Here is a 26,534-nt window from a genome sequence, read left to right as displayed (position 1 = left end):
CAGCAAAAGTAAACTGTAATCTGAGCGGCAGAACTCTGCGAACTGGTTAAATTCGATTTCGTATCACGTTTTCTTCAGATCATTTCTAAGCTCGATATTAAATTGCTCTTTGAACAAAAGCTTTCATCATAATTCTGCATCGCAGGAGTAGAATACACAAGACACGTAATTGTTATCTGTTCTTCCTTTTTTCTTTTTTTTTTGGAAGGACAAAAAAAACGAATATTTTTCTACCTTTGTTCAAAATTTGTATCGCTTTACTAGAAATGTTAGATATGATCTTGGTTTGTTTCCTCTTTGCAGGTATCGGTTTCCTTTAAAATAACGAATCTTTGAAATTATCATAAATATTCTCTGCAAGAGATCATTTTTAGATCGTTCTGTATAATAGATCAAGAAGAATTATTTATTTAATTGATAAATATAAATTTGATTAGAAATAGCTCGGATAGAATTGTACTGATAATCTTGGTACGTTATTACTAAATGAAACATAAAAACATGTAGATTATAAAAATTGGCTGATTCTGGACCTCACTGCTGGTGAAAAATGTTCACAGGATACATTGATGTGGCGTGCGACAGGGCAAAGTTGCATTCTCGAAAATGACGATTCGAAATGCGTTCCTCTAACAGCGTATATTCCCATATTTACATTAGCATTACCAACGGCTTATCACACCGTGTTATGTGTCCTCCATCGACCCTACTATATTTCCAATGACAGCAATTTCTATTGAACCGCGGTGAAAAATAGCGACACACCTAATGGTGACAATGCTTACAAACGTTAACGCGAGTAGACACAGTCCGCGATGGTCAAGCGTAAAAGGTACGCGCGGTATTTTCTAGTCGGACGGAAGGAATTTTTCAAAATCGATTTCCTCGGGCTATCGTGCCGCGTTTCGCATTATTTTATTTAGTCCTACATCTTCATCATTTTTTCGTTCGCGACGCGGATTGCACGTCAGCCTGTCCACCGGGAGACAAGCATGCGGTAGTTTTACTGAGCAAACTTGCTACTCCTACCGATTTTCACTTTGCTTCTGTCACCAATTTTCCCTGGCATCTTCCATCGATTTCCCTCTACCTCTTCTACCAATTCTCTCCGCAAACTCCTTCCGCAGGCTTCGCGTTCGCCCGGTAAATCTGAACGCCTCTCTTTCAGCAGATTGACGAGCGGATCTCGTTACCGGCATTCCGTGCAGCAAGCGTCATTCGGAACTCGAAACTGTGGTTGCGAGGCAAAACGACTGAAGTCACGATTTTCTCTATGCGAAGACACCGGATCGCCGAATCGAACAGCGAAGAGACTTTCGTGCACGTATGACTTGTGTTACTTCATGGTACAACTTCAGGAATTCGAGCGGGAGCAAAAGTTGCGCAGCAATCGGCTGCTGGCTATGCCGGCGAACCTATCTCAGAACCAATTGGTGAAACTATCGACGAACCTACCGATGCTTGTGTCCGGCGATCTCCGAGGACTGATCGTGAGATCGGACGAACCATTGCCGGCAGCACCTTGATCCTTCCAATACGAGCTGATCGAGATGCTGACCGGCTGTTTCTCCGCGGGACCGCGTCCCTTCGAATGCAGGCTGATCGAATCCTCGATCGACAGATCCTCGTCGGACTCGTTCGGAAACTTCACAAACGGCTGGTCCTCCTCCGTTCTTCTATGGAGTCCATGGCGGTGCGAGATCCAAGGGGCGTATTGATCGGGAGTGAGGCGGGAGGACTGAGGGTTGCTGGCCCCCACCACCGCCACACACACCGCTAGCCAGACCGTTGCCGGAACCACTGTCACCCCCGGCAGCATCATCCTACAATCAAACGGATATTCTTCGTTACTACTACTATTCTTCGCTCCTCTCGAGCGAGCAACGCGGCAGCGGAACCGGCTGTCGACAAGTCGAACGACACTTCTAGGAATCCCGTTTAACCCCTTTACGCTCATGCCCACGCTTTCGCCACGCTGGAGTGGCGAAGAATGCCTTCGAACCTCACATGCCGTTTTAAATTGAAGGTGAATCCACGAGGAAAAGTAATAGGGGGTGCCAGTAACGTTGGATGTAGGTCAAAGTATATAGGCATTATCGCAACTTCATGTCTAATGCGAAAGTACGATTAAGGTACACAAGTAAACCTTGGTCTGAATCTCGCTACAGTAATTGCAGCAAATGGAAGAGAACGTTTTCGAATTTCTCTGAGAATTCCCTAGAATTACTTTAATCCTTCGCCATATCTTTTTCGTCACAGTTAGAATTATCAGAACTGTTTCGATCGTAATAATTTCTTAGAAGAGAAAGCAAGTTTGACACGTTTGTTGTGTGTCAACTTTTACTTGAATACTTGAATATGATAAAAGAGCAGATTAGCAGTTCATACTTAGCAGATTGTTACTAGAAATCTCTATCACGAGGTAGGATTAGGTGTTACCGATCGTGGTGCACCTGGCACATGTTCAACTTATTAGACTATCCGTCATAAGTAACCAAACATCTAACAAGCGTGCATAGATAAATTGCGCATTAGTGCTATAATGAATTAAGCATCTTTTAGGTAGTCTTAGTTGAGCGTTGTGTCATCGCATGTCAATTACATTTGTACACTTTATACAAACGGATGCAGGTCGCTCAAATATTAACCCTTTGCACTCGCAGTCATTTTAACTGTAAAACGAAAATAGTTTTTCTGACATACAGTATATGACTTGCTTGTATCAACAGTATTCATTACGAACTACGTATTACAGCCACGAAATACACACAGTATGGGCTGCAGAAATCTACGTCCCTTACGCTCAGACGCGGCGTTGGCGGTGGTTATCTCCGCGTCGCGTCGCGTTAATACGTACAGCATCTTCTTCAGCTATTTTAAAAAGAGCTAACCCAACTACCACGGTATTTATAGCTGCAAATGTTGTTAGAAATGTATGTTATCGGTTACAAAACACATCCGAAATAATTCACTCCCTTACGAGATCGAAAACTGTTATACGTGTAATAATTCTAGTTAAACCATAAAAACAAAACGGTTTGCATAAAATGGATAAACAATTAACAAGAAAAATTTTAAAGAGAATTTATTTTTGAAATATGTATTGTTTAAACAAATAACTTTTAGGAGAATCATTCCATGTGACTTTTCACATCCTAGATATGGATTATTGCAGATTAGAAAGATTCGTATCAAATATTTTTCGCCAAGCTGTGCCATAGTTAAATTTCATTAAAATCGGCGTGCTACACTTGGAAATGCTCCCTTGTTGGTGCATTTTATATGTATAAAATTTAGTCCTGCGATTCATACAATAGTTCCACTTTCGACAGTTTTTTTTTAGATATAAATGAATTTGATAGTGTAAACATGATATCGAATTGTGATGCAACAATTTTTATTGGTGCCTTAGAGTCACCATTCGCCTGCAAAGGGTTAAAACTGTAAAGATGAACGAATGAATGTCTTTATCGAAGCACGTATAACCAAAATGCCGCAAAAAATCTGAGTAAGTATAAATTGTTATATATACAAGACAACACGTATCAGTCACTTTTAATTCCCGGTATTTTTAGCGTTGACATATGATCTTTCGATTTCTTTATAACGTAAAGATTTTTAAAACTGAGGTATTTACAAAACCGTTTCAATGATATGATAGCTTCGAGATACTCTGGAACAACATCACATAAAAGGATGTCACTGTGCGACATGGGGGAAACTCGTCAGAGAAGATCAAAATGGCGGATCAGATCTCCGGTAGATCGATCTCCGAAACTAGACACACCATGACCTTTCACTCACGTCTCCGCTATACGGAATCACGTTCGTTGTTACACACGAAAGCCTATCGATTCCGAGCCACTCGACTCCCGCTCGTAGAAACGCCAACCCCAGTTTCCCTTCCCCCTGACGCGAGCCGCTCTTATTAGATTCTGTTCCCGTAGACGAAATTCCCGACGCTTTGTGCCTCCGGCGAACCTGCTCAGCCGCTGACCCGGAGAACAGAGAAGCAACAATCGGTCCTCGACGCGTTCGAGGTGAATCGAGTGATCTTGACACACTGTCGCTGCCAAGTCGACACCGGCTAAACTTAACAACTCCCCTCCCCCGGACGGTCCCAGTGACTTCTTTGGCTTCGCTGGCGAACGCCCCCGATACACTTCCGACAGACAATCATAGTTGTTGTGTTCGCGCAACGATCTCGGACAATTTAGTCCGAGCGAACATCTATCTGGCACCGCGTTTTCGCGTGTCGGTGCTAGCTGAATTAACAGGTTGAACGCCGTGTGGGCCATCGACAAGCCGTTCTTTTTGCTTCCGCTTTTAGGCCGTTTCGTGTAGAGCAGCATGAAAATATTTCTCTGACACTGGAACAGCTAAATCCGTCGAAATGATGGATTTCGAACTGTTTGTTTACCAGTTAGTGAGATTGTAACGATGATTTGTAGCCGATTACTGGATCGATAGTTGTTGGGAGGACGGTCCTCAGCAACGATTCCAATGATCTTGAAAGATGTTAAGGTGAACGATTTAGAAAACCTTTCTGCGTATATGTAGTCTGACCTCGACCTTCTTTTCTTAAATGCACTTCCGCCTTCAGCAGACGATCGGGAACTTCCCAGATGGGATTACTTCAGAACTTGCGTCCGGTTTCTCCGCTAAGATACTCAGTTTAACTATTCATTTTAGAAAGTAAGTTGAGTGTTACCACGCAGTCTCGTAAAAAAATACAGGCACATACGGATAAATAAATAATTTCGGTGATAAATATACGTAATAGAATGAAAAAAAATAAACAGTATATAGGAAAATATATGGAAAAGTCAAAAGAAGAAAATAACATCTAACTCAGTCCTAAATTAAACCGGTAATCGTTTAAATTTATTTAACTATTACCATTTATCATTCTAAATTAATTTTAAACCACTTGAAATACCTTGTTTGTTGTATACAAGTTTTAATTTAATCTGTTCGTAAAGCGAACCACACTTTCGATTAATAGCGTACGTGATTTATTTGTTGATCTATTTTTATAAATTTGATGTATTTCTTGTACATAGTTAGTTGTTGAAATTTATAAGACTATGCACGAGCACATGTTCTATAATACTACGAAGATGTTGCGACACACTTTTTTCGAAACTGACTAATATAAGGTGAGTCACCTAATTCCGTCAACTTAAATTACCCGTGAATTGCTTGTTCTACGAAGATGTTTTTCAGAGGAAAGGTATAGAACATCCTATGGTGTTTAGTATACGTTAATTAGTTCTTTGTTATTCTGCTGTCTATCGAGATATGAATGTCACTTGACTGACCTGTTAATCAAATGCTATTGCAAGTTAAAAAATTATTAACTACATTCTATAAAAAATAAACAGGACATTCGTGAAATGTTTTCTTCTGGGTTGGTAAACGGTGATCGCTTGAAATGAAAATACAATTGTTAAGCTTAACAATCGTCCAACTTTTACGCTAATAGTAAACAATGAAATATGTCGACCGAAAAATTGTTCGCGGTACAAACACAATGGATCATCTGACCGAGAAATTATATATACAGTGGGCCATAAAAGTGTTCGTACACCTTTTAAAGCAACAAGCAATAACTTTTTTAAAACTGGACTAAATGATTTGAATTGTTTTTAGATGACAGAGGGACTAGTATACTAGACAATGACCAAAATGTCTATTTTAAATTTTGCTATTATTTGAAATGACAAACAAAAATTAAAAAACTCTCGTTTTTTAACTTTTTTGCATTCTGAAAATTTTATCGAAATCGGTTGACGTTGTTACAAGTTACAATAAATTAAAGACTTCTGTAGGAAGTCTGCGCTTTTTTAAATCTTTCAACACCTATAGCTTGACTCTCGGTTAATCGCATTCGATCAAATTTTCAGCACGCATATAAGTTACCGGAATCTGCGAAAGGCATTTTTTAAATTTTCGTTATAGGCTCAGATAAAAAGGTTAAAAAACGAGAGTATTTTATTTTCTTCTGTCATTCCAAATAATAGCATATTTTAAAAAAGACATTTTGGTCATTGTCTAGTATACTAGACCCTCTATCATCTAACAACAAATCAAGTCACTTAATCCAGTTTCATAAAAGTTATTGCGTTTTAAAAGGTGTACGAAAGAATTATTTTTATTCGAAACTAGTTTGTAAATTACTTTTGCTTTTGCAAAGATTATTAATATTTGCTATATATTTGAGGATTCTATTTTTATTAATTCTTAGAATATCAACCATATTTTTGCCCGAAATATACGAATTGAAAATTGAGAAATAATTTTCCAATTGAAAAATCAGCTACGCCGCTATGTGTGCTTCAATCGAGAGGATATGACCTTTTGAATTTTTGGTAAATTTCCCAGATTGTTTAAAGAACAATGGCTTGCTGGAAACATTTTATTTACTTTTTTTTATTGCATTTGTGCAATAACACAGCGTGCGCACACAGACTGTTTTAGTTTAAACAGAACTTTTCCCGAACGTTACGAACATATTTGCAAAAGTCCATTCATATTAGAACAGTGGAATCGGATATTGCGACTAAAGGGTCTCTGGGTGGTTTTCGGACATAATTAACTTTACATTTCTTTATTCCTTTATTATGTCTATTTTTTAATAAAAAAATTCTATTCACTAAATATAAAGTTAATTATGCTCAAAAACGAACCAAAGACACAGTTGATCACCCCACAATGATCGGCTCCACTACCCTACGTACTGAAAACTTTCGCAGCTCATACAGAAAATGAAAGAATTAAATTTTGTTATTAAACGTGTTAGTAATTATCTGCCTCTGGAACTATCTTAAACATTTTTCAAACAGCAACGTGAGAGCATGATAAAGAAAAAATTAATTTTTCTTATAACTAAAATTAAATAATTAAATTAAAAGAACTTTAACAAAAAATGTGAAATTTCATTAAAAATCCGTATGCAAAATTCGAAGGTAATCGAAAGTTGCTTAAGTTTTCAGGATCATCATAAAGGAGTGGTTTTAAGGGAAAAGCATATGAACACGAAGAGGGAATTTGGTCTTAGAGAATAATATTTTTATAATATTTCTTTATAATAGCTTTATAATATTTCTCAAATATTCATCTACACAAAAACATATGAATAAATCTTATTTTCATAAAAATTTTAATCACCAATAGGATGACACTTCGGAATTCTCACAATCGGGCTGTTTGATATTTCTACAAAGAGATCCTTATTACCCTAAACTTGATTAGGAAACATGTGCAGACAATAACTGTCAATCGATGATTAGCATCACGATCTACTGCAGATGACGGTCATCACAATTCTGACCATTAATTCGGCCTCAAGACATCATGAACTGTAGTGCTTGGACAGCTGCGGATAACATGCCTTATATACATATACAACCTTGACTTACAGACAGTATTTACTCTATCGCAGTGCTGATGTCCAGAATCTTCAGAATAACAAGCAAAAAACTATTCATATACGATGCAAAAACTCCGTCTTCAAGATTGGTAACATAAACTTCTGGACAAAAAGGATAGTAAAACGTGTGCTATCGTTACGCCATTATGCATTTAGGAATTTAAAATTCATATCAAGGCAAATTAATATGAAAACATTTTACTCTCGTTTTAACTTTCAAAGCAGCTCTAGATTTACACACTCGGAGATTCGTCAGTTCAGCTTCGCTTCCCAGCATGTGCTAGCCAGCAGACATCGCCAGAAAATTCTCCTGCAGGTACGGGAAATAAGAGACACTCGTGTGTCCGAGGTTCTTTTGATTCAAAGTTAACAGTGGGTGGATTATAGTAACGTTACTGGCAGTCGACGAAATTCACGGTTGAATTTCCATGTGCGTAGCAATCGCAAAGCGAAACTTTGGCTTCGGGCTGTCGCAAATCTTGATCCAGTAAAATAGAAATTGCAGAACTAAATATATGATGTTTCAATTTTCCTCTCTTCCATTCCCTTTACGTTTTAATCCTCAGTCGGGGTAATCGAATTTTTCTCGATCTTTTGAACTATTTTCAGAATGAAATTGAATAACAAAAAACTCAGGATTATCGTTCCCGAACAACTCAGATTACTGTAAAAACTTGAATCCGTTTCTGTAATCAAAGAGTAGTACCAAATAATACTTGATGAATTGAACAATAATTTATATGAATCATATAAAATATTCATTTTATTTATTTTCAATATTTGAACGGAACAAACTCTTTGCGTCGAAGATAAAATAGAAAATAACGCATGTCGAACAGAATAGAAAGAGCAAAGTGACAAATGGTAATAAATAAAACTCACTACGACAGTAAAAGACAAGATACAGAAATATACAATGCCTAAAGTTACAAAATCATTGCTATTATCCTAATTTGATAGATTACTTTTATAGGTTACGTAACGCACTTTATAAGATTGAGCTTTTACATGTACAAAGAAGAGAGAACTGAACACTGAAGTCACTAAAATAATTAGCTGTAACGAATTGTTGAAGACGTATTAAAACGTTATATAACAATGAATCAATTGTTCATGAAATAATGTATGAAAATTAAATATCATGAAGATTGTCAAGATTTATAGATATGAAATATTTCCACCGGTTTCAAATTTTTATCTTGATCTAACGATATGTACAGTGGCTCACAAAGGTATTCGAAAATTTCTTAAAACGGAATAACTTTCTAAAAATTAGCCAAATGATTTGATTTCTTTTTTTTTTACATACTATAGAGACTAGTTTACTACACAATGTCTAAAAATTTCAATTAGTTGAAATGAAAACAAAATAAAAAAACACATTTCCAAATTTTTATCTGCACCTAAAACGAAAATTTAAACAATACGCTTTATAGGTCTCAGTTTTTTGTGACATTTTTAGCATGCATATGGTAACAAATTGTTTTAAAAAAAAGTGACTCCTTTTGAAAAGGTGTACGAAAATTTTCGTGAGCAACTATGTACTTCATTGTAAACTGTTTTTATCTTCTCTTATGAATTAAATTAATTTTTGGTACGCTTGTACCACCAGTATCTCACTGTCCTTCGAGAAACGTTTTCGACAGGGGCCAGCAACTGGTTGAATGAACAGACAGCTAAATTCAGCTAAAGTCGGCGGTGACACAACCATTTGATTATTCAATAATACATGTAACTGTCTCTGTCTTCTGAGCCGAAGAATTCCAGCCATGTTCGGACAATCACGTGTCAGTGACTCAGTCCAATCAGAGTCTAACGTAATCGGCACCTGGATTGCCAGTGACCCACCGTAATTGCACGATAACGAGCCTAGACGACGTTGTTGCGTAGTCGTTTCGGTCATTAATAGCACAGCTAATTATATAATCTTTTCCTTTCAATCGACGGAATATTTCTCTTTAAATCTCAATCAAAACCTTGAGATATCTGCTTCCTGTTTCTTTTTAAAGTAATTCGAATTTGAAATCATTAACAGTAATCTAAATTCGAAGCGTAATTTTCGACTGCGATAGGCGTTCATTATTGTTCATACAACAATTAGTAGTATACAGTAATTAGTATACTGCGCGTTTTATGCAAATTATATCAAATGCAAAATAGAACAAGCATTTAAATAATTTAAAGATATTATATTATTGTATTACTATCGAGTTATTAAAATGATTAAAGAAATAAACGAATGTCTACGTAAATTCCTGCATTTTGCAATTAATGATAACAGTTTTTCTTTTTCACATATGTAAGTCTATAGTATATATATATATATATATATATATATATATATATATATTTTTGAACAACAATTACAACTATATACTTCATCAAACAAAAATCACAAGTCATGAACAAGTCATTATTCCACTGTATGTATGTAAGTAATGTATTAGTGCAATGCACGCGTAAGGAAAGTAAGAAGCCTTTTGCTTTCATTAGAATAAACCATCCAATAACGAAACAAATGTTTCTCTTAGGAAAAAATAAAATTTGCATAAATATCAGCCGTTTATATGTGGGAAAAAGGAAGTAACTAAAAATTATACCAAATCTTCCTCGTCGAAGAGACACGAGCCACGAATATGGCCCAGATCCAACTGGGCCAAATTGAAGCAATGATGCCTTTTAAAACCAAATCTACCTCCAAATCATTTTCCTTCTCATTAGGGAAACAAAACTTTGCCATTCTCGTTGTTTCCAGCTAATGACACTCAGAGACCACTTTACTTATCCAAAGAAGTCTGCCGAACATTAGAGAGAAGGTAGAAAATCGGAGGTGGATCCGACGGCTTTTCTAGCATTTCACCACCGCAACCCCGAGGATTGCTCTTTCAGAGAGGACTCACGCTGCAGGGGCCCTCACGAGCACGAGAGTTCGCGGCCTGCTAGACTGAAATGCAACTGCATAACTACGAATATTGAATGAGCACCTTATTAAATGGGTCGGGCTTAGGTCGGTCTAGCAGCGGAGCTGTGCGCGTAAACTTCTCGGTTTCACCGCCTAGCTGTGGTGACTCCTCCCTCTCGTAGTCTCTAATAGGGTAGAATCCCGTGTAATACCGATTCCAGTGTTCCAATACAGTGTTCCGACGACGAGCGATACCGTATAATGTTGTAAGAAATGGTCAGAATCAAATCTATGATTAACGTGTCTGCAGTTTCGGACCTGCTACATCGTGCAAGAATAACTTAAAAACCTATATGCGGAGGATCGTAAAAGCAGAGGATTCAATCTTTAAAGTGAGATCAGGTTTATGATCGGACGATTCTGATTTACGAAGTTATGCCGATTAAATGTGCCCATAATTATGAAAGTGGTCTAAGTCATATATTTCTTGTTTCGAGATATTTAATGAATCGCATTTGAATAAATTAAAAAATATTTTTACATTATGCGACATTTTAATTTATAATTTTATTAGTCTTGATTAATGGAAATTTATTATAGATATGAAATTTTGTGTGAATTTCATAGGAAAATGTTGTTTTTAAAGCTTGAATTGACTTAGACCATTTTCAAAATTAACTGAATGTCCTATAATTGACTTAAAGTAATACAAAATTGTGATTTTTATTTGAGCCGTTTATTCTGAAAGTGGTGTAAGTCCAATGTCATCGAAAGAAATTGTAAGTGGCGTTGCGTGAGGTATTTAGACAATACAAGCTCAGATTCGGCATTTCGAATTTCTTTAAAAAGAGAACTTATACCACTTTCAAAATAAACGGTCCATTTGAAACAACAACTTTAACGAAATAATTCATAAACATTTATTAATCATTTTTAAAAAGTAATCCATTTTTATCATAATTTCGAGTTTTTAAGATTTTTAAAATGTTCCTGAAAAACTGGAGGGATGTATGGTAGTAAACACATAAGATTATGTTTTTCTTCCGTTACTGGTCTAGTGGTGTTGTATAATGGAAGTAATTGAATATTTTCGTATATTTTTGGTCTTATGTTTATATAATTTCTTTAAATTGTTGACTTAGACCACTTTCATAATTAACACTAAATGAATTCCGTATAACGTTGTAATTACAACTACTATCTAAAGGTTCGTTTTTTACGATATCGTAACAATTACATTGAATAAATTTAGTTTAAAATCATGTCGTGTGAAATAAGTGATAAATTCATTTTTTTTTAATTTTGACTTAGACCATTTTCATAATTATGGGCACAAATATCGACAATTGTTCGGTGAGATGCATGCTTATTTATTAAAATAATAATTACGTAATTAAAATTATACGTAAAAAGCTTAATTTTGGATCTCCATTTTATCGATACTGTTTGTCTACACTGTCCGTTGCGTTACAACCAGACTCTACGGATATTTATTCATTTGCAGCATATTTTAATACTACCCTTCAACATCCGCCCCACATTGAATATATTTAAAAACCACTACAAGATAATACAAGTTTTTGCTTGTGGACTACCTTCAAAAATTCATATACAAAATCCGGAAACTATGTAAGTTTATACAATCCAACCCCACAACGTTCTCATCTTATCAACAACTGTTTCTCCCAGCCTGGAATATGTGTTGAATATTGTGTAACTAAAATCTGAACCGTTCCATTGATGAACCTGTTTACCACCCGGAAATAGATGCATTAATTAGTCGTTGTTAATGATACTAGTGAGGAACGATAATCATTCACCATCGAAGTTGCGGGTTGCTCAAACAGGATGTACTTGCCAGCAAGAGGCGATCAGCAGAGGTCTGACTGAAGATTGACGGCGGTCTGGACGGGAGGAAAAAGAACGTGTTGCCTAATTATCGGAAACGGCAGCGTCGTCGCCGTTAATCGGTAGGCGGGCTCGCGTCTCAACCGCTAAATGAGATTACTTATTAACGGCGGAACGATTTGCGCCGTCTGCCAGCGAATGAGTAAGGAGGGTGATGGTCTCGTTCGTTTGATGACGTAAATGTCACCGCACTCGGTGACGAGAGTGAACGAAAAACGGTGCTAATCTATTGACCTGATGAACGGAGCTGGAAAATACAGTGACGAGCAAAAGCGTATGCATGCGCTGCATGTCTCATGAAAACGAAGATCTTTAATCAATCGATCGGATTTAGGTAATCGTAATTACAAGGAGAATGTAAATAACATTATGTAGTAATTCATCGTCATTTGTATTTACAATATACGGAATATTTTGCAAAGATACAAACTTAACGCAACGTTTACAGTTTTACACTTCAATATTGTTATCGAACTGCAGTCTTAAATTAATATTTTGTCCATTTTCTCTTACCGTTTCTTAACATTTCTAGTCTACATGGCATACTGACAATCGAGCTTCATTTCAAACATTTCTTCCTTTTTTTCGAATCCAGATAAGAATTACTAACGAAACACGAATCCTCCAATTTCTATTAAATTAAACTATACTACAACGTATACCCTACTTAATTAATTGCTTTTTCAGAAACTAAGAAAGTAGTCTTGCACGCGGCGTTTATTTAATCTCGTGCCTTATAATCTCTCTTGCAACTGCGCTCTGCAGTTGCGCTCTGAGCGTTAAGAGCTCATTAATAATTTACTAGAAGGAAAAGGAATTCTATGTTCGTTGCGAGCCTTCGTTTACTTTTAGTATTAAATATTAGTAACAGAGAAGCTCGTTTTATTTTCAGAGATTCTCTATTAAACAATTTTACATACTTATGGCAAAACTAAATGAGGGAGAAACGATACTGTAAAGACATTAAAAAGGTACATTTTCATCTAACTTCATCCTGGTAAATTTTGATCTTCGACAAAATTCTGTAAATCATAGACAAGCGTCACATGAGTAAAAATTAATAAATAATTGAAACACTGGGTTGTTCAGATTGTTGGCGAGAAAAAATCATAGCCACTTAATTCAGTCCTCAAATTGAAGAGTGCTATCACTGAATCGAACCAACTTTTTTATAACTAAGCCTTGAAATGTCATTTGTCAAAATATACACTCGCCAGCAACATTAAAGCATCGGTAATTTTTGGCCGAAAAATTGTCGATCTTTAAACATTTGTAACTTCGTTACAAGTTATCATAATATCATGATTTTTTCAAGATCAATACTTGAAAGGTCCACTTTATAATACCATACTCTAATTGCTAATATCATGCACTCCCGCTACTGTCGTATCCCAAATCAGAGGGTATGTGTGATATTGAAAATATGCAAAGTTTAATGCCCTCTATTTAGTTGCAACAATTTTTTCCGAGCATACCGTTCACCGCATCGTGAAGTTCGAACCTTCCCCTTTATTCGCAATAAAATTTGCTGAACTCCGGTCGCTGCTAACCATCGAATTAAGGTCAATTCTAGAGGAATCGCTAGCAATCTCGAATCCGACGTCGCCCCATCACCTTAAGCATCGCCTGTGCCGCCGATTAATAGTCCTTCGACGGTTATCCTTCTACTCAGAAATAGGCTTATCCACAGCGGCTCGTTCTAATTATTTTGCTCGTTCGCTTGCTACTAACGCGATAACGTCGCTCAATACTCAATCCGGACGCCTGCCAGCCTGCCGCTCACCGATATTAATGTATTAATTCGTAATTGCCCCATAATTTGCATCCTGCGCGCGTCCTTCTAGCCACGCGTGACTTCCAGTCAGGCACGAGCCATTTGGGTTCGTTCATTTTAATTTCTACCATAAACCATGCTCCGATAATGACCTACAGAAATATCTTGGAAACTGTCGTACTCGAAACCTGTTCGCGTCAATTAAAAGTCGAAGTCGTTTACCATCAGTGCCACGACACGTAAGTTCGATACTTTTATCACGGACTCGAAATGGTTATTAATAGACTACGGACCTCTTGCATTTGTAGCAAAAATGGATAAGTGGAAAACAAAATTGTAAAAAACATCAGAACAATTATTTTCGATTCGTTAGAATTATTCAGAGAAATACATTTTGATCCACTTTCAACGGAGTTTTATACTTTCCCACAGTTAAATCTGAATCACGAGAAATGAAATTGTTAGACCGATGTGAACATCGTTATGTATCCATGATATTAATATAACACACTTTATGCGATCTTCGATTTATTAATTGTTGGGTTGAATGCTGCTACATTCGTTCAAATACGTCGTTTGTTGGCTTTTCGTATTTTATATAATTTTATGTGTGTCTGTGTCATTAAATAAAGCGTAATATGTTAATTGCTGTCAGAAATTATTTGGGGTAAATTTACATGAACTCCCTATTCAGTAAAAATCTGCCGAATGTTGTTTCAATATGCAGTTACATCAGTTTAGCAGATTCTTAAAAATGTTTGACAAAACAATGGCAAAGGCTAATCAGTAGTATGACGCATTGAATGACGCATTCAAGAATTTTTTTAATATAAATGCAAAACATACGAGTTCCGAACTCGGTTTAGTTATTTCTGCGTATTTTAGGAAAACTCGAAATCGTTTCAAAGCAGAAATATTGATTTCATCTGAAGTTATATGTATATCCTCCAGTTTTGCGGAGTGCTGCGAAAAAAAAATTGTTCTCTATGGTTGGAACTGCTGCAGCAGTTATATGAAACTAGAAAAACCAAAAAGACTCGAAATATGCATGAGTCTGAATATCATTCGAACTAGAATAGTGAAATAAAACAATCGCACCGTCTCAAAGGAGAATAAGTTAGTTTTAGTCCGAACAATTAAACCGTATCAATTGCATACAAATACAAAGTTTTTAAATGAGTTGGATCGAAGCATGGCCTGTAAATATCTTGCTCACTATTCGAGCAAGATTTTTCATCAGTAAAGTACGTTGAATAATTTTTCAAAATACAGTAAATTCTCCCTAATTGACCCTCAGCTTGTACACTGGAATGGACTATTTGGGAAGGGGTGGTGCGATTATTCGAACCTTGCGGCTCGTTTTTATAGTCACCGATTGTCAACAACTATAAAAACGAGCCGTCAGGCTCGAATAATCGCACCACTTCTTCCCAAATAGTCTATTCCAGTGTACAAGCTGAGGGTCAATTAGGGAGAATTTACTGTATTTTTAAACCTTTAACACTAGGTTTACAGAACCCTAAAAGCAACTACTTTATATTACTTTATACAAATAACAATAATATACTTATTCTGATTTTCTTACCAATTATTATCATAATATTTGTCCCAAGTAACAAATTTATCTAATAAATTTATCTCGTAAATGCATCTTCACAATCTGAATAATCGTAAATAAAACCATGTGAACCTGTCATTTTGACAGCACCCGTACATCTAGTGTTAAAGCTAATACTACAACGTGGTACCATGGAATCGATCCTCGAATGGCGGGTCCATCTTGACCCAGAGTTACAATCGTTCTGTCCAACTTTTAATTTTCTGCTAGCTAGTTCAAATCATTAGTTACACTAGAACCAATGAAAATATCAAAATTTATCTCAAAGAAACCGACGCTTCAACAATATATAAAGAAAAATTGGTGGACAAGGATATACATGGATCCAGTCACGACTGCATTGAGAGAGAACAGCGAGCACCTCGACTGGAGTCAATTAAAAGTTCGGATAGATAAAAGTTTCCTGGCCGACCATTGCATTAGGTGGAGCACGCTGATCGTTGGACTTTGTTTAGTGATTCGTTCCGATAAAAAGTCGCAGTAACGCCGGCCGACGCCCTTAACGCGTGAATTTATGATTGTCCTATTATTTGCGGCGGGCGCGCGTCCTCCGCGCCATGCGTGACCTCCATTTTGAAGCGAGGGACCCAGATCCGTGCATTTCAATTTCCACCTTGAATCGCGTTCTCCTGCTCACCCAAACAGATCCGCTTGTTTCTCTCCAGCTGTGTGTATTTTAGGACGGGAGAAACCCGGATACGAAATTGCATGTCGCCAAGCTGGAGCTGCGACTGAAGCTGTTGGAAGCTTACGTTAATGTGACCACCGTGTTTATGCACCCGGGCACCATTGCTTATCGTGGCCAAGAATAATTGTTCACGGACCAGTATTTCCGCGAGGAATTAATGGAATCTCGACTTCGCGACTTCGTGACTTCTCGAATTTCCACGAGTGCTCATTATTACAGATTTGCCCAGCAAACTTGAAGCTGTTGGAAGAGGCGCTGAGGAAAACTTGCGGGGGAGGGCTAGGAAGCTTCTGTAGTGTTTTACATCCCGTGATAATACCTATATCATTAACACTTGTTGGTACGGCGCATCCTTTCATTAACGAAATGTAATCTAACACATTTGAATCAAGCGAATACGAATACAAGAGGTAGGAAACAGTCTTAACCACTTGCCGTACCATTTTCTTTATAATTACAATGATCAAAACTTTTTCGATCGCAATAATTTCTTAGAGAGAAGAGAAACTTTATATTTGTTGTGTGTATTTAAATCTCCTTGAATGTTTAAATATTGGTGATAAGAGAATAGAATTTGGGGAATGGTACGGAACAACATTCATACCTAACAGCTTATTACCAGAAGTCTGCACACAAGACTGGCTCGTTAAAGTAAAAAAAAAAAAAACAGATATAACTTGGAAATCATTTCTACCTAGACAAATTTTACGTCTGTCATAGGTAGAGAGCAAATATTAATGAGAAATAAAAATGTTTCAAATTCGAGAAATGTATTATTCGGGAGATAACTGCGTGGATTGATAAAAATTGATCACTCTGTATATACTTTGCCCAGTTCTCCAGTGATCATATTATTACCGCGAGGCTGTCCTGTTGAAGAGGCTATCAATTACACAGCTCATTGCAGCTATCACGGAGAGATGCACAACGAAGGAGACCGTGAAAGTGAGAGACCGAGTGTAACAAGGCTAGGGGAAGATGGTCTTCATACTCGAGTAATTCGGTTCTCGCGCAATTCCCTCTGCGACCAGTCATTCCAATTTCCACTTATAACATTGTTAGATCGAGCGATATTCACTGCGATGCCAATCTGCATTGAAAAATGAAGATTCTGACTTTCGAGCGAACTCCACGCGAATTTCCGATCGCGTTATTTCTCCTGGATTTCGATGATTAGTGATGGATTCTTTCGCGAGAAAAAAATCAAACATTTAATTTCATATTCAGGGTTGTCTCAGTTAAAAGACGCCAGATAAATATCTCTGTTTATATTTGAAGATATTGAAAAACTTCATTAACAAAAGTTGCTCAATCCAGGGAGATCTGTAATATGACGGTAATCATATTTTTACAGCTGGAGAATTTTCAGAGATTTTAAGGTCATCACCTTCACTTTTTAAGTTATAATCATATATTTTTGTATACACACTAGTTTTTTGATGCAGCACGATATTTTTTATAAATATGTTTTCATCTATATACGTCGATAAATGATTAGTTCAACAGATATTTAGCGTTATTTTCCGATGAAAATACATTTACGAATTGTGGAAATCTTAATGTACATAGTATACACTGTTGGACACAAAAAAATCCACATTAAAAATTCATAAAATTGAAGTTAAAATATCTGTTGATCGTAACAATTTCTTGGAAGAAAAAGAAGGTTTATGTTTACCGTAGGCCTACATATATTAAGGCGTAGGCTTATTATAATTATATCATATTTATATATATTATTATATATATATTTACTTGAATGCTTAAATATTGATGAAAACAGACTTATGCCCGACTTAGAAGAAAGAAACGGAAATATAAAACTTAAAAGGTTAATACTAGAAATCTTTATCATGTGTCAGAATCGTCAATGTACGACGATGAGTTAACGAGGTGTTTATTTCATTCGAAACCTGTTGGAATCCGCGATGTGTAATTAGATATTGCCTCGGATTCTAATTTCAATAAATTAAGTCATAAAGGTCTATATTTACATGAATCTTTGAAATCTGTTCGCAATATATCTACATATAGACAGCTCATGATATTTTTGTCCGTATACAGAAAGTAGTTGAACTGATCGTGCATTTAAATGAAGCTAAAGAAAAAACGTAACGATGTGCTAAGTTTCAGTGAAAAATTACTACCATTTACATACTCGAGTAAAGAACAGATCAAGAATTTGTTTTCAAGAAGTTTCCAAGAGTAAAACTTAATAGGTGAATGAAAAGTATACAGTTTTCACCAAAAGCAACATTCTGAAAAAAGCCACTTGCAAAGAAAACAGAAGCGAAGATAAAAATTTCATTCTGTTGCACGAGAAAGTTCCAAAAGAGCCTAACCCTTTAAATTCCGTATTGTTTTCTGGCAGAAATGTGGATTCAATACTTGACGTTTTCAAAATTACCTGGGGAGAATCGTTGGCATGATTCAATGAGAATTGTTGAGGGAAATCGGAGAAGATTGATAGAAAGAGCCAAAGTAGAATTTCTGTTGGAAGGGCTATCGAGAATGAGTAGCTAGAATTGAGAGTAGCTAGATTGGAGTGGTAAAAGACGAGAAGCAGTTGCTGGAAGTTCAATCAATTATATGGAATCGATAATAATAATTTAGCTACCGCGACTAATAGCACACACTTCGGAAAATAATTTCTCCTGGAACAAGGAAAGCTTCGGCGACCATCGACCTTGATCGTGGAGCAACGTTCAGGAGCTTCCAGAACTGATGTGCTAGTCGCTACCTGTTCCCTCATTTTTGTCCAATACTAAGCTAACAATGTCTTCTACGCGTATGGACACGAGTTTGCCCTCTGCAACGGTGTCATTAATGATACTCGAGAACAGAAGGATGCATTGGCAGGGAGCAAGACTGCGAGCCAATAACCAGACATGTTGATGAAGGCCACAGGCATATCTACTGTTCTGCTGCAACATGCTAATACTCTACTTTGCATACGCTGTCTGAGTTAGCATTGTTATTGCTTGCCGCCATCCATTTTACTGATCTAACAATGACGAATGAAAGGGATTTTTAAGAAATTTCTCTAACGAAGTTCTCGATTACACCTGATAAATCGGGAAAATTCGGCGAATGTTTTAAAACAATTGGATTACTCAATTAGCTTAGCTTCTCGTTTTAGTGTACCTTTGTAGGACTTGTTTAGAGAAGCAATTACTGAAATTTTTTTAATAAGAAGATGTTAAGTATTATAATTCCAAATTTGATATATTTATTATCTAACGTTCCAAGAATGAATTCAAAATTTTTAGGTGACAATAATAATTTTTTTTCAAAATTACAGCAACAGAAGTAAAAGCATTTTAGGACAAGTTTATTAAATATCACACGAATAGAAAAGAATCAAAATGATTGAAGAACAACAAAATTTCTGCATTGATTGACTTAATTTTAGTACCAGAGACTGTATTACGGTATCTATTAATTCATTGCGATTCATCGGCTATTCCGGGCTATCCACAAATGATAATACATACTACGTGATGCACATGGAGAGGTCTCCATAATATACGAGAACGAGGCAACTATGTGGTATTATGATGTAATGATCAGCCTTTGTCATAAACTCACAGCACTCCAATTTGTACATGCGCTCCCGGTGGCGTGTTACTTTTCACACCTTCCAGCTTTACCTTTCTGAATTAAATTGTACTGCTATAGGAATATATCTTTCAATGCTAAACAGTAGAGAAAATTGGGGTAATTTCATGTGATTTGTCAACTAGATAATTTTGTAATTCTAAATCCTTACAAAGAAACAAATAGTGAAAGTTACAATTAAAGTTAAAATAACGATTTTGTTTCAAAAACAATGCAAATGAGAGGTCAGTAAAAGCAATAAATTTCTTTCCTAGTGTAACAATTAGTAAAAGATATATAATTCAATTTAATTATAGTTAATCTTAATTCTTTTCGAGGGGTGCAGTCTCTGTGCGATCAGAGTCAATGCTTGATCCGAACGACAGCCTGCTTCGAATAGATTTAAATGCTTATGCCACTGTTATAGTAAGTCAAAAATAATTATATACTTTGTCCATTGATCCACCTCGTATAATATGCACGCGATGTTCGTGTCTTGCGATTAACGTGTCTATCTTCAACGACTGGCGATTCGAAACACGTACATATGTAACATTGCCATCCAAGCGACAGCAAATCGGTCGATCGTTTGCGCAACGTGACACAAAAATCAATTGAGCAATTTAAATCTGTGTGCCTGAGGCGTGCATACAAAACATTCTGCAACACGGCTAATTACTATCGACTTTTTAACGGATAAACGTTTCGAACATGTAAAGCCACTGGTAATTGCATAGGAAAGGCTTGCCAGGCTGCGCCGACTCCGATGATTTTATCACACGTTATCAAGGACCATGCCCTGACTAATTTCATGTGTACATGAGATTTACACCAGGCTTAAACTAAGGTAAATATGATTAATATGTACGAAAGCATTTTTAATAACATGTACTACAACTACATTCTTTAAAGATTATACGTATTAATCGTTTACGTAACATAACGTAAACACGAAGCGCTTTTAAAAAATAAAACCGAGTGGTTGTATTTTGTATTAATATCTACAATGCATTATTATTAATGGTAAAAGCATTGTATTATATCAGAACGAACGTAGCAATGATGTAAATACTGTACGATATGTTCATACTAATCTAGTATTTAATTTGTGCATGAAAAGTATAGAATTAAATGTACGAAGAAAATGAAAAAGTTAACTACGTACGTTGACTCCGATTTGGCCGAGGACAGAGATAATGGTAAATTATGTTCGGATCCAGTCGCCGTGCTAACAGGTGGTCCCGTGAATTGCAGTTCAAAGAAACAGAAATCGGTCGTTTGGTGGACTACGGAATTTAAATCCGTAGCATTTCCAGAGGTTACTGACGCAATAGTGTTCATAAAAGTTTCACGTCTAAAACTACATCACGATAAATATTGTAATAATCAGTATACACGCAAATCGGAAACACATTCATTGATCAAATAGCATAACTTTTTTTAGTGAGTATTCATCCCTTTTTAAAAAATTAAACAACTCGTACATTTAAAATCTTTCTTTATCGAGTACCATTATAAAATTCTACTCAATTACTGCCTACTAGTAATTAATTACTGTTTAGAATTAACTGCCAATTTGTCACACCATGAAGAGTAGTATTCATCGAAGCTATTAACTCACAGCAAAATTGCAGTTTCAGAAAGAAAGAATTGCCCTTTGTTTTCGTAAGAAATTTTGTTCAGGCGTTCGTTAACTTAAATTGAATATCTCGATGCATTAAAGAAACTTCACTGTGACATTATATTGAAAAAATTTTAATTATATTACATTGATTAATTACATTTAAATAATATTTCACTACAAAGAAATTGTTCCTCACGTATTCCATCGCGCCCTAAAAATTTTCATTAACATCCAAATTTTCTACACGGATAATATTTCCTGTAAGTACGAGCAATTTGCATCTCATTGAATTATGATAATTACTACCAGCTAATGGCAATCAAGTCTTTGATCATAGAACGGCTGAAAATTCAAGTAATTTGTATCGTAACTTCATTACATCATATTTTCCTTTCGAAGACTCTTCTTCTGTAATAAAGTGTGCAGCATCGCGTTATCCAGGTATAGAATAATAAGAGAAAATTACTAAATCGATTTCTGTAAATTACAATACCTAAAGATGAATATACAAAGTGAACCGGAATTACAACCGAGCAGAGGATGGTTCTACGTGAAAAAATAAGAAACAAATTTGGTGCAACATTTTTTTATCCATGGCTCCGTTTTCGAGAAAATCGACTTGAAAGTTCGTGCACTTTGTAAAGGATTTAGTTGTCGTCTATTCTTCTACCGCAGGTGTCTCCAACTGAGATAGTGTTTACAAACGTTGACAATGATGGAAACATTCCCCGTTTACTCCTGTCCATTACTCAGACGAAGTCTGTCGTTTCGACAGAGAGGCAAGGGGGTATTCCGTTTACTCCGCCTTACCTGCACGCCTGTAATCCCCACTTTTCTACGACCTCCCGAAACCGATTTCTATTGGTAAGCGAGAAAACCAGCAAACTAATCGACGCGAGGAGCAAGGGGGATCGGTTGCCGGCTCCACCTAATCATATCTCTTGCTCAGCGCGTAACTTAGCCAATAATGATCAAAAAAGTCTGAAAATTGCAAGAGGCTAGGTGGAGCGGGCGACCGTTTCCCCTTGCCCCCCTGCGTTATTTAGTTTATGCGTAGTGTTGCATTTTTTCGTTTCCCGACATTACCTTCAGATTCCTAATGTTATACGTTATTAAAATATCACATGATACAACATAAATGTAAAAAAATGTGTGTACAGTACAGCACGTTTGCTGCACGATCCACTGAAAAGTTAATCAAGATGCTAATTAGTAATTAGTAATTACAAATAATCATGTGTTCATCAGAAGAATCTGAAGCTAATATTTTAGGGATAAGACAACGCTCTTACAGCTTGTAATTGTTACGTCTGTTTCACTTTGTCTCGATTGTTCTCGCTCTACCGTGGTCGCGTAAATAATACACACACACACACACACACACACACACACACACACACACAAAGCACAGGCGCACGCCTCTGATGTGCACATACCGAAAATGGTGACAAGGGAGGGGTGGGGCTAAACATGGTGGAAGTCAGGAGGCGTTGCTTGTATTCAATCAGCCGGACTCGAGTCCCTCGTTTCGTGAAAATTCAGTGTTGCGGCCAACTTGGGGCTAATAGGAAAGGATCATTTTTGCCAATAAGGAAAACGCGTTTACCTTACTTCTGTTTTAACATGGATGGGTTGGTGGAAATGAGTACTACACTTACCTCAACTGACTTCTTCTAAGCAACGGACAGTACATAGTTCGCAACAATTAATGTTTGCAAACACTATTTCGGACGGACGCAACTGTGGTAGAAGAATAGACGACAACTAAATCCTTGACAAACTGAACAAATTTGTTTCTTATTTTTTCACGTAAAATCACCCTCGCCTCGATTGTACTACGAATTCCGGCCCATCCTGTATAACCTCTTGTTTTTACAATAAAACTATGTCAAATGTTGTTTTTTCTCCAAATTGAATTTTAGTAATATTCCTAAATTCACGTAATTTTGTAATTCGCTTATTCATTTATATCACGAATGCTCCACATCCGTAGTTCAATCTTTAATAATGATGGTAAATACTTTGATAACTGAGCTTTTGTAACTATTACTTAATAAAATCTTGATTTCACATAAAAATCGAAAATAATTAATTTCTATACATAACAATTGACACTTTTGATGACGTTCTTGATGAATAATTATGCGAACACTATTCCTTAAGAACTGTAGCCTATTTATTGACTACAGAATCATTAACTCGTAACTGTTAAACCTGTTCCACTGACCTCGCGCGCAACCGAGCCTAATTTACATAAAATATGGGAATTTCATCGGTGTACACTATCGCCGTGAATAAACGGTACTTTGCGCAAGAGTCTGTCGAAACTCGTTAGAGACTACAAGGTACGTATAGCCAAATAAGCCAACAGAAGTCTCCCCAAACCAAATTAATCTTTGCTCATGCCATTCGATAGGTGTATAAAAAAAAAATTCTTTTGTCATATTTCTAATCGATACCCTTACTACAAGGATTGTTATTTGTACTTCAGTTTTGGAAATCAATCGTAAAAATTCCAATAAACCCCACAAATAGAAAATTAATTGTTTCAAATATAGTACAATAAAAATGAATCTTCAAGATAGGTCAAAAATTATTGTCATCCATATGTTATCGGCACTTAACGGGTCAACTAAAAATTATGAAAAAATCATGAATTTTCTGTTCCCCTAAAACTGGAGGTTATTGTTTTTTTTCTAAACTTTCTAGACTTCTCTGGAGTCATACGATTTTATCGTGACATTTTAAGAAAATTGGGACCACGGCAGTTTAACACGTTGACTGCCACGCGTATTTACAACAAAATCTCCTACAGGCCACCCGTGCCGCTATAGGAAGCATGCGCTGTTAATTCATGTCTGTTTCTGTTCCTGCATGAACAGTTGGAATCTTTGCCGAGTACCGAATGGTATAACTTGAAATCACCGCCCTTATTTTTTTTCAATAATGAAAAGAGATCGGATTGCCCGGAAGGAGAAGCATAAATAGAATTACATCGTCAGATTCTGATTCGGATACTGATAAATACAATCTTAGTGATAATGAATGTTATGAAGATACTATTCACGAGATTTTACGAGAATTGGTCATGGAAGAAGAAAGAAATGTTGATGATACTGAGGAAGCTACAGTTCAAATAAAAGATACGAAATGGACTGATCAGAGGCACGAGCAAATCTGAAAAAACCAACAACTTTTTGTTCAATCTGTCCTGATCAACCTCAACTTTGCAGAAAGTGTTTTAATGTTATACACTGCGAATCATTTTTTTAATAAACCATTTTTATAAGAATTCAATAGTTTCATTACCTTCTGTAAAATATTTGTCCAAATATTTTCGGAAATCCTTTGTAAGTAGTCAAATCAGCGTCACCCGAATTAGGGGTGACGCGGCCTGATGAGAACTTTTGCTGTCACCCAAATACGGATGACGCGGCAGTCAACGTGTTAATGTGAAACTTCTATGAACCAAAAATCGAGACAAATACATACATACGAGGAAGATTCGTTCGGAATTCCCAAGCATGCGTCATCGTCGCGTGTCGCCTTACCGAGAACAATCCTCCAAGTTCGCGATATAAGTAACATCTTCCGGTATGTGCGTCGGAATTCTGCCACGCGATTTCGCCTATTCTTCGTTTAATTGTTATTTCCCCTCGTTAATACTTATCCCATAGCAATGCGCGCGTCGCAGTCATTGCAATCGAGTTCAATCGAGCTCCCAGTTAAATATCCGGCATTGCACAACGCGGAGAATTCTGTTCGACACCGAGCAACGAAATTTCACGGCGATTGCCGGAAACCGAACGATCGAGGACCAGGAAAATAATCGGATTATACGACCGAGTACGTTTCCGAGTGACGGGTCAATCTTCTCGGTACAACATTGTACTCGATCCCGCCACTCTTACCGACCTCTCCAGCCAGGAGTCTCTCGAGTTGCGTCAATTACAATCGAGGAAATTTGTGATTCCCTGTGAACCTGGTTAATTCGATGCAAATCGTCAAGATAGGATGTTGGAAGATCTACTTAAAGGCCGACTTCTTATCCAGAGAGCAAAAAATCAATTTCTAGCTCTTTGCACTTCCGCAGACCCAATACCTCGAGGACTTTACACTTAAAAAGGTTCCGTCAAATTTAGAAGCTTGGAGAAGCTTCGTCAATGATCCAGTTGTTCGTGAAATTTTCAACGAGTTTTTTAAAACCTTGTGCCACAACTTCTTGTTCTTTTTAATTCAGCATTTGTGTGAATAACAAGTATTTGAAGTATTCGAATAAACATCTTAAACCGATGAACGATAGGAAAAAAGATGTTTGTACACAGTTCCGCAGCAAGTCACCTTATAATAAGCCATTGAAAAATTTCTCAATCTTTTCCTCGAAGTATAAATCTTCTTCATTCTTTATCTACTGCGTTCAATGACGAAAGTCGTAAATATAACGGAAACCTGAGAGTTAGATAAGCTAACTCTCTTTTTTTATGATCGGTCGCATCTTCATCAGTAATGTAGCCTAAACAATTCTGTGCCTTGATGCATTGAGAAATAACGGAAACGATCTTATTGTATTATTTACATTTCATATTGTTACTACGCTTCTTAACTGTTTAACGTTCATGCCCGTGACCGCGGGCAGGCTGAATCGTCCAATTTGTGCGTGTTTGTGACGTTCGCGGACATCAACGCTCTCTGCTTAGAGTTTCGTTTAGTCTCGTCGTTGATAAAGATCCGTTTTATGGTGTATCACTATCATGTATGGTATATCCTGCAGCATTCTATGACATCATGCATTGAATATGAAATGAATAAATAATAGTAATATCCCAAACTTTTGCCGCCACCTCTTCTTATTCAATTCTTTGGTATTCGATCAAATAGTGAGCATACCTTTGTTATCACAGGTTTAATATTAATGTTATAAATTCTAAACCTAAGTTCTAAACATAAATTCTAAAATTCTAAGACATTTATAATTTGTTAATGTCTCTATT

At 36.5% G+C, this 26,534-nt stretch overlaps 2 protein-coding genes across 4 annotated transcripts in view; one reads left to right on the top strand and one right to left on the bottom strand.

Annotated features, from left to right (window-relative positions):
* The window catches only part of LOC117223779 (uncharacterized), a 94,085-nt gene that overhangs the window by 23,957 nt on the left and 43,594 nt on the right, over positions 1-26,534 (top strand). The gene's annotated exons all lie outside the window — the stretch shown is intronic.
* LOC117223778 (uncharacterized) overlaps positions 1-26,534 on the bottom strand; it is a 50,965-nt gene that overhangs the window by 9,826 nt on the left and 14,605 nt on the right. For 2 of the 3 annotated variants that reach the window (XM_033476279.2, XM_033476278.2), the window contains one exon: positions 1,456-1,823. In XM_033476279.2, the coding sequence (XP_033332170.2) occupies positions 1,456-1,823 (368 nt within the window). Of the gene's footprint in view, positions 1-1,455; positions 1,824-3,981; positions 4,368-26,534 lie in introns of those variants that run through there. The other variant, XM_033476277.2, reaches the window with a different exon arrangement.

The sequence above is a fragment of the Megalopta genalis genome, chromosome 6, assembly GCF_051020955.1.
Source record: "Megalopta genalis isolate 19385.01 chromosome 6, iyMegGena1_principal, whole genome shotgun sequence".
NCBI lineage: Eukaryota > Metazoa > Arthropoda > Insecta > Hymenoptera > Halictidae > Megalopta > Megalopta genalis.
The sequence above is the reverse complement of the archived record's forward strand: the minus strand, read 5'-3'. Positions and strand labels throughout refer to the sequence as shown.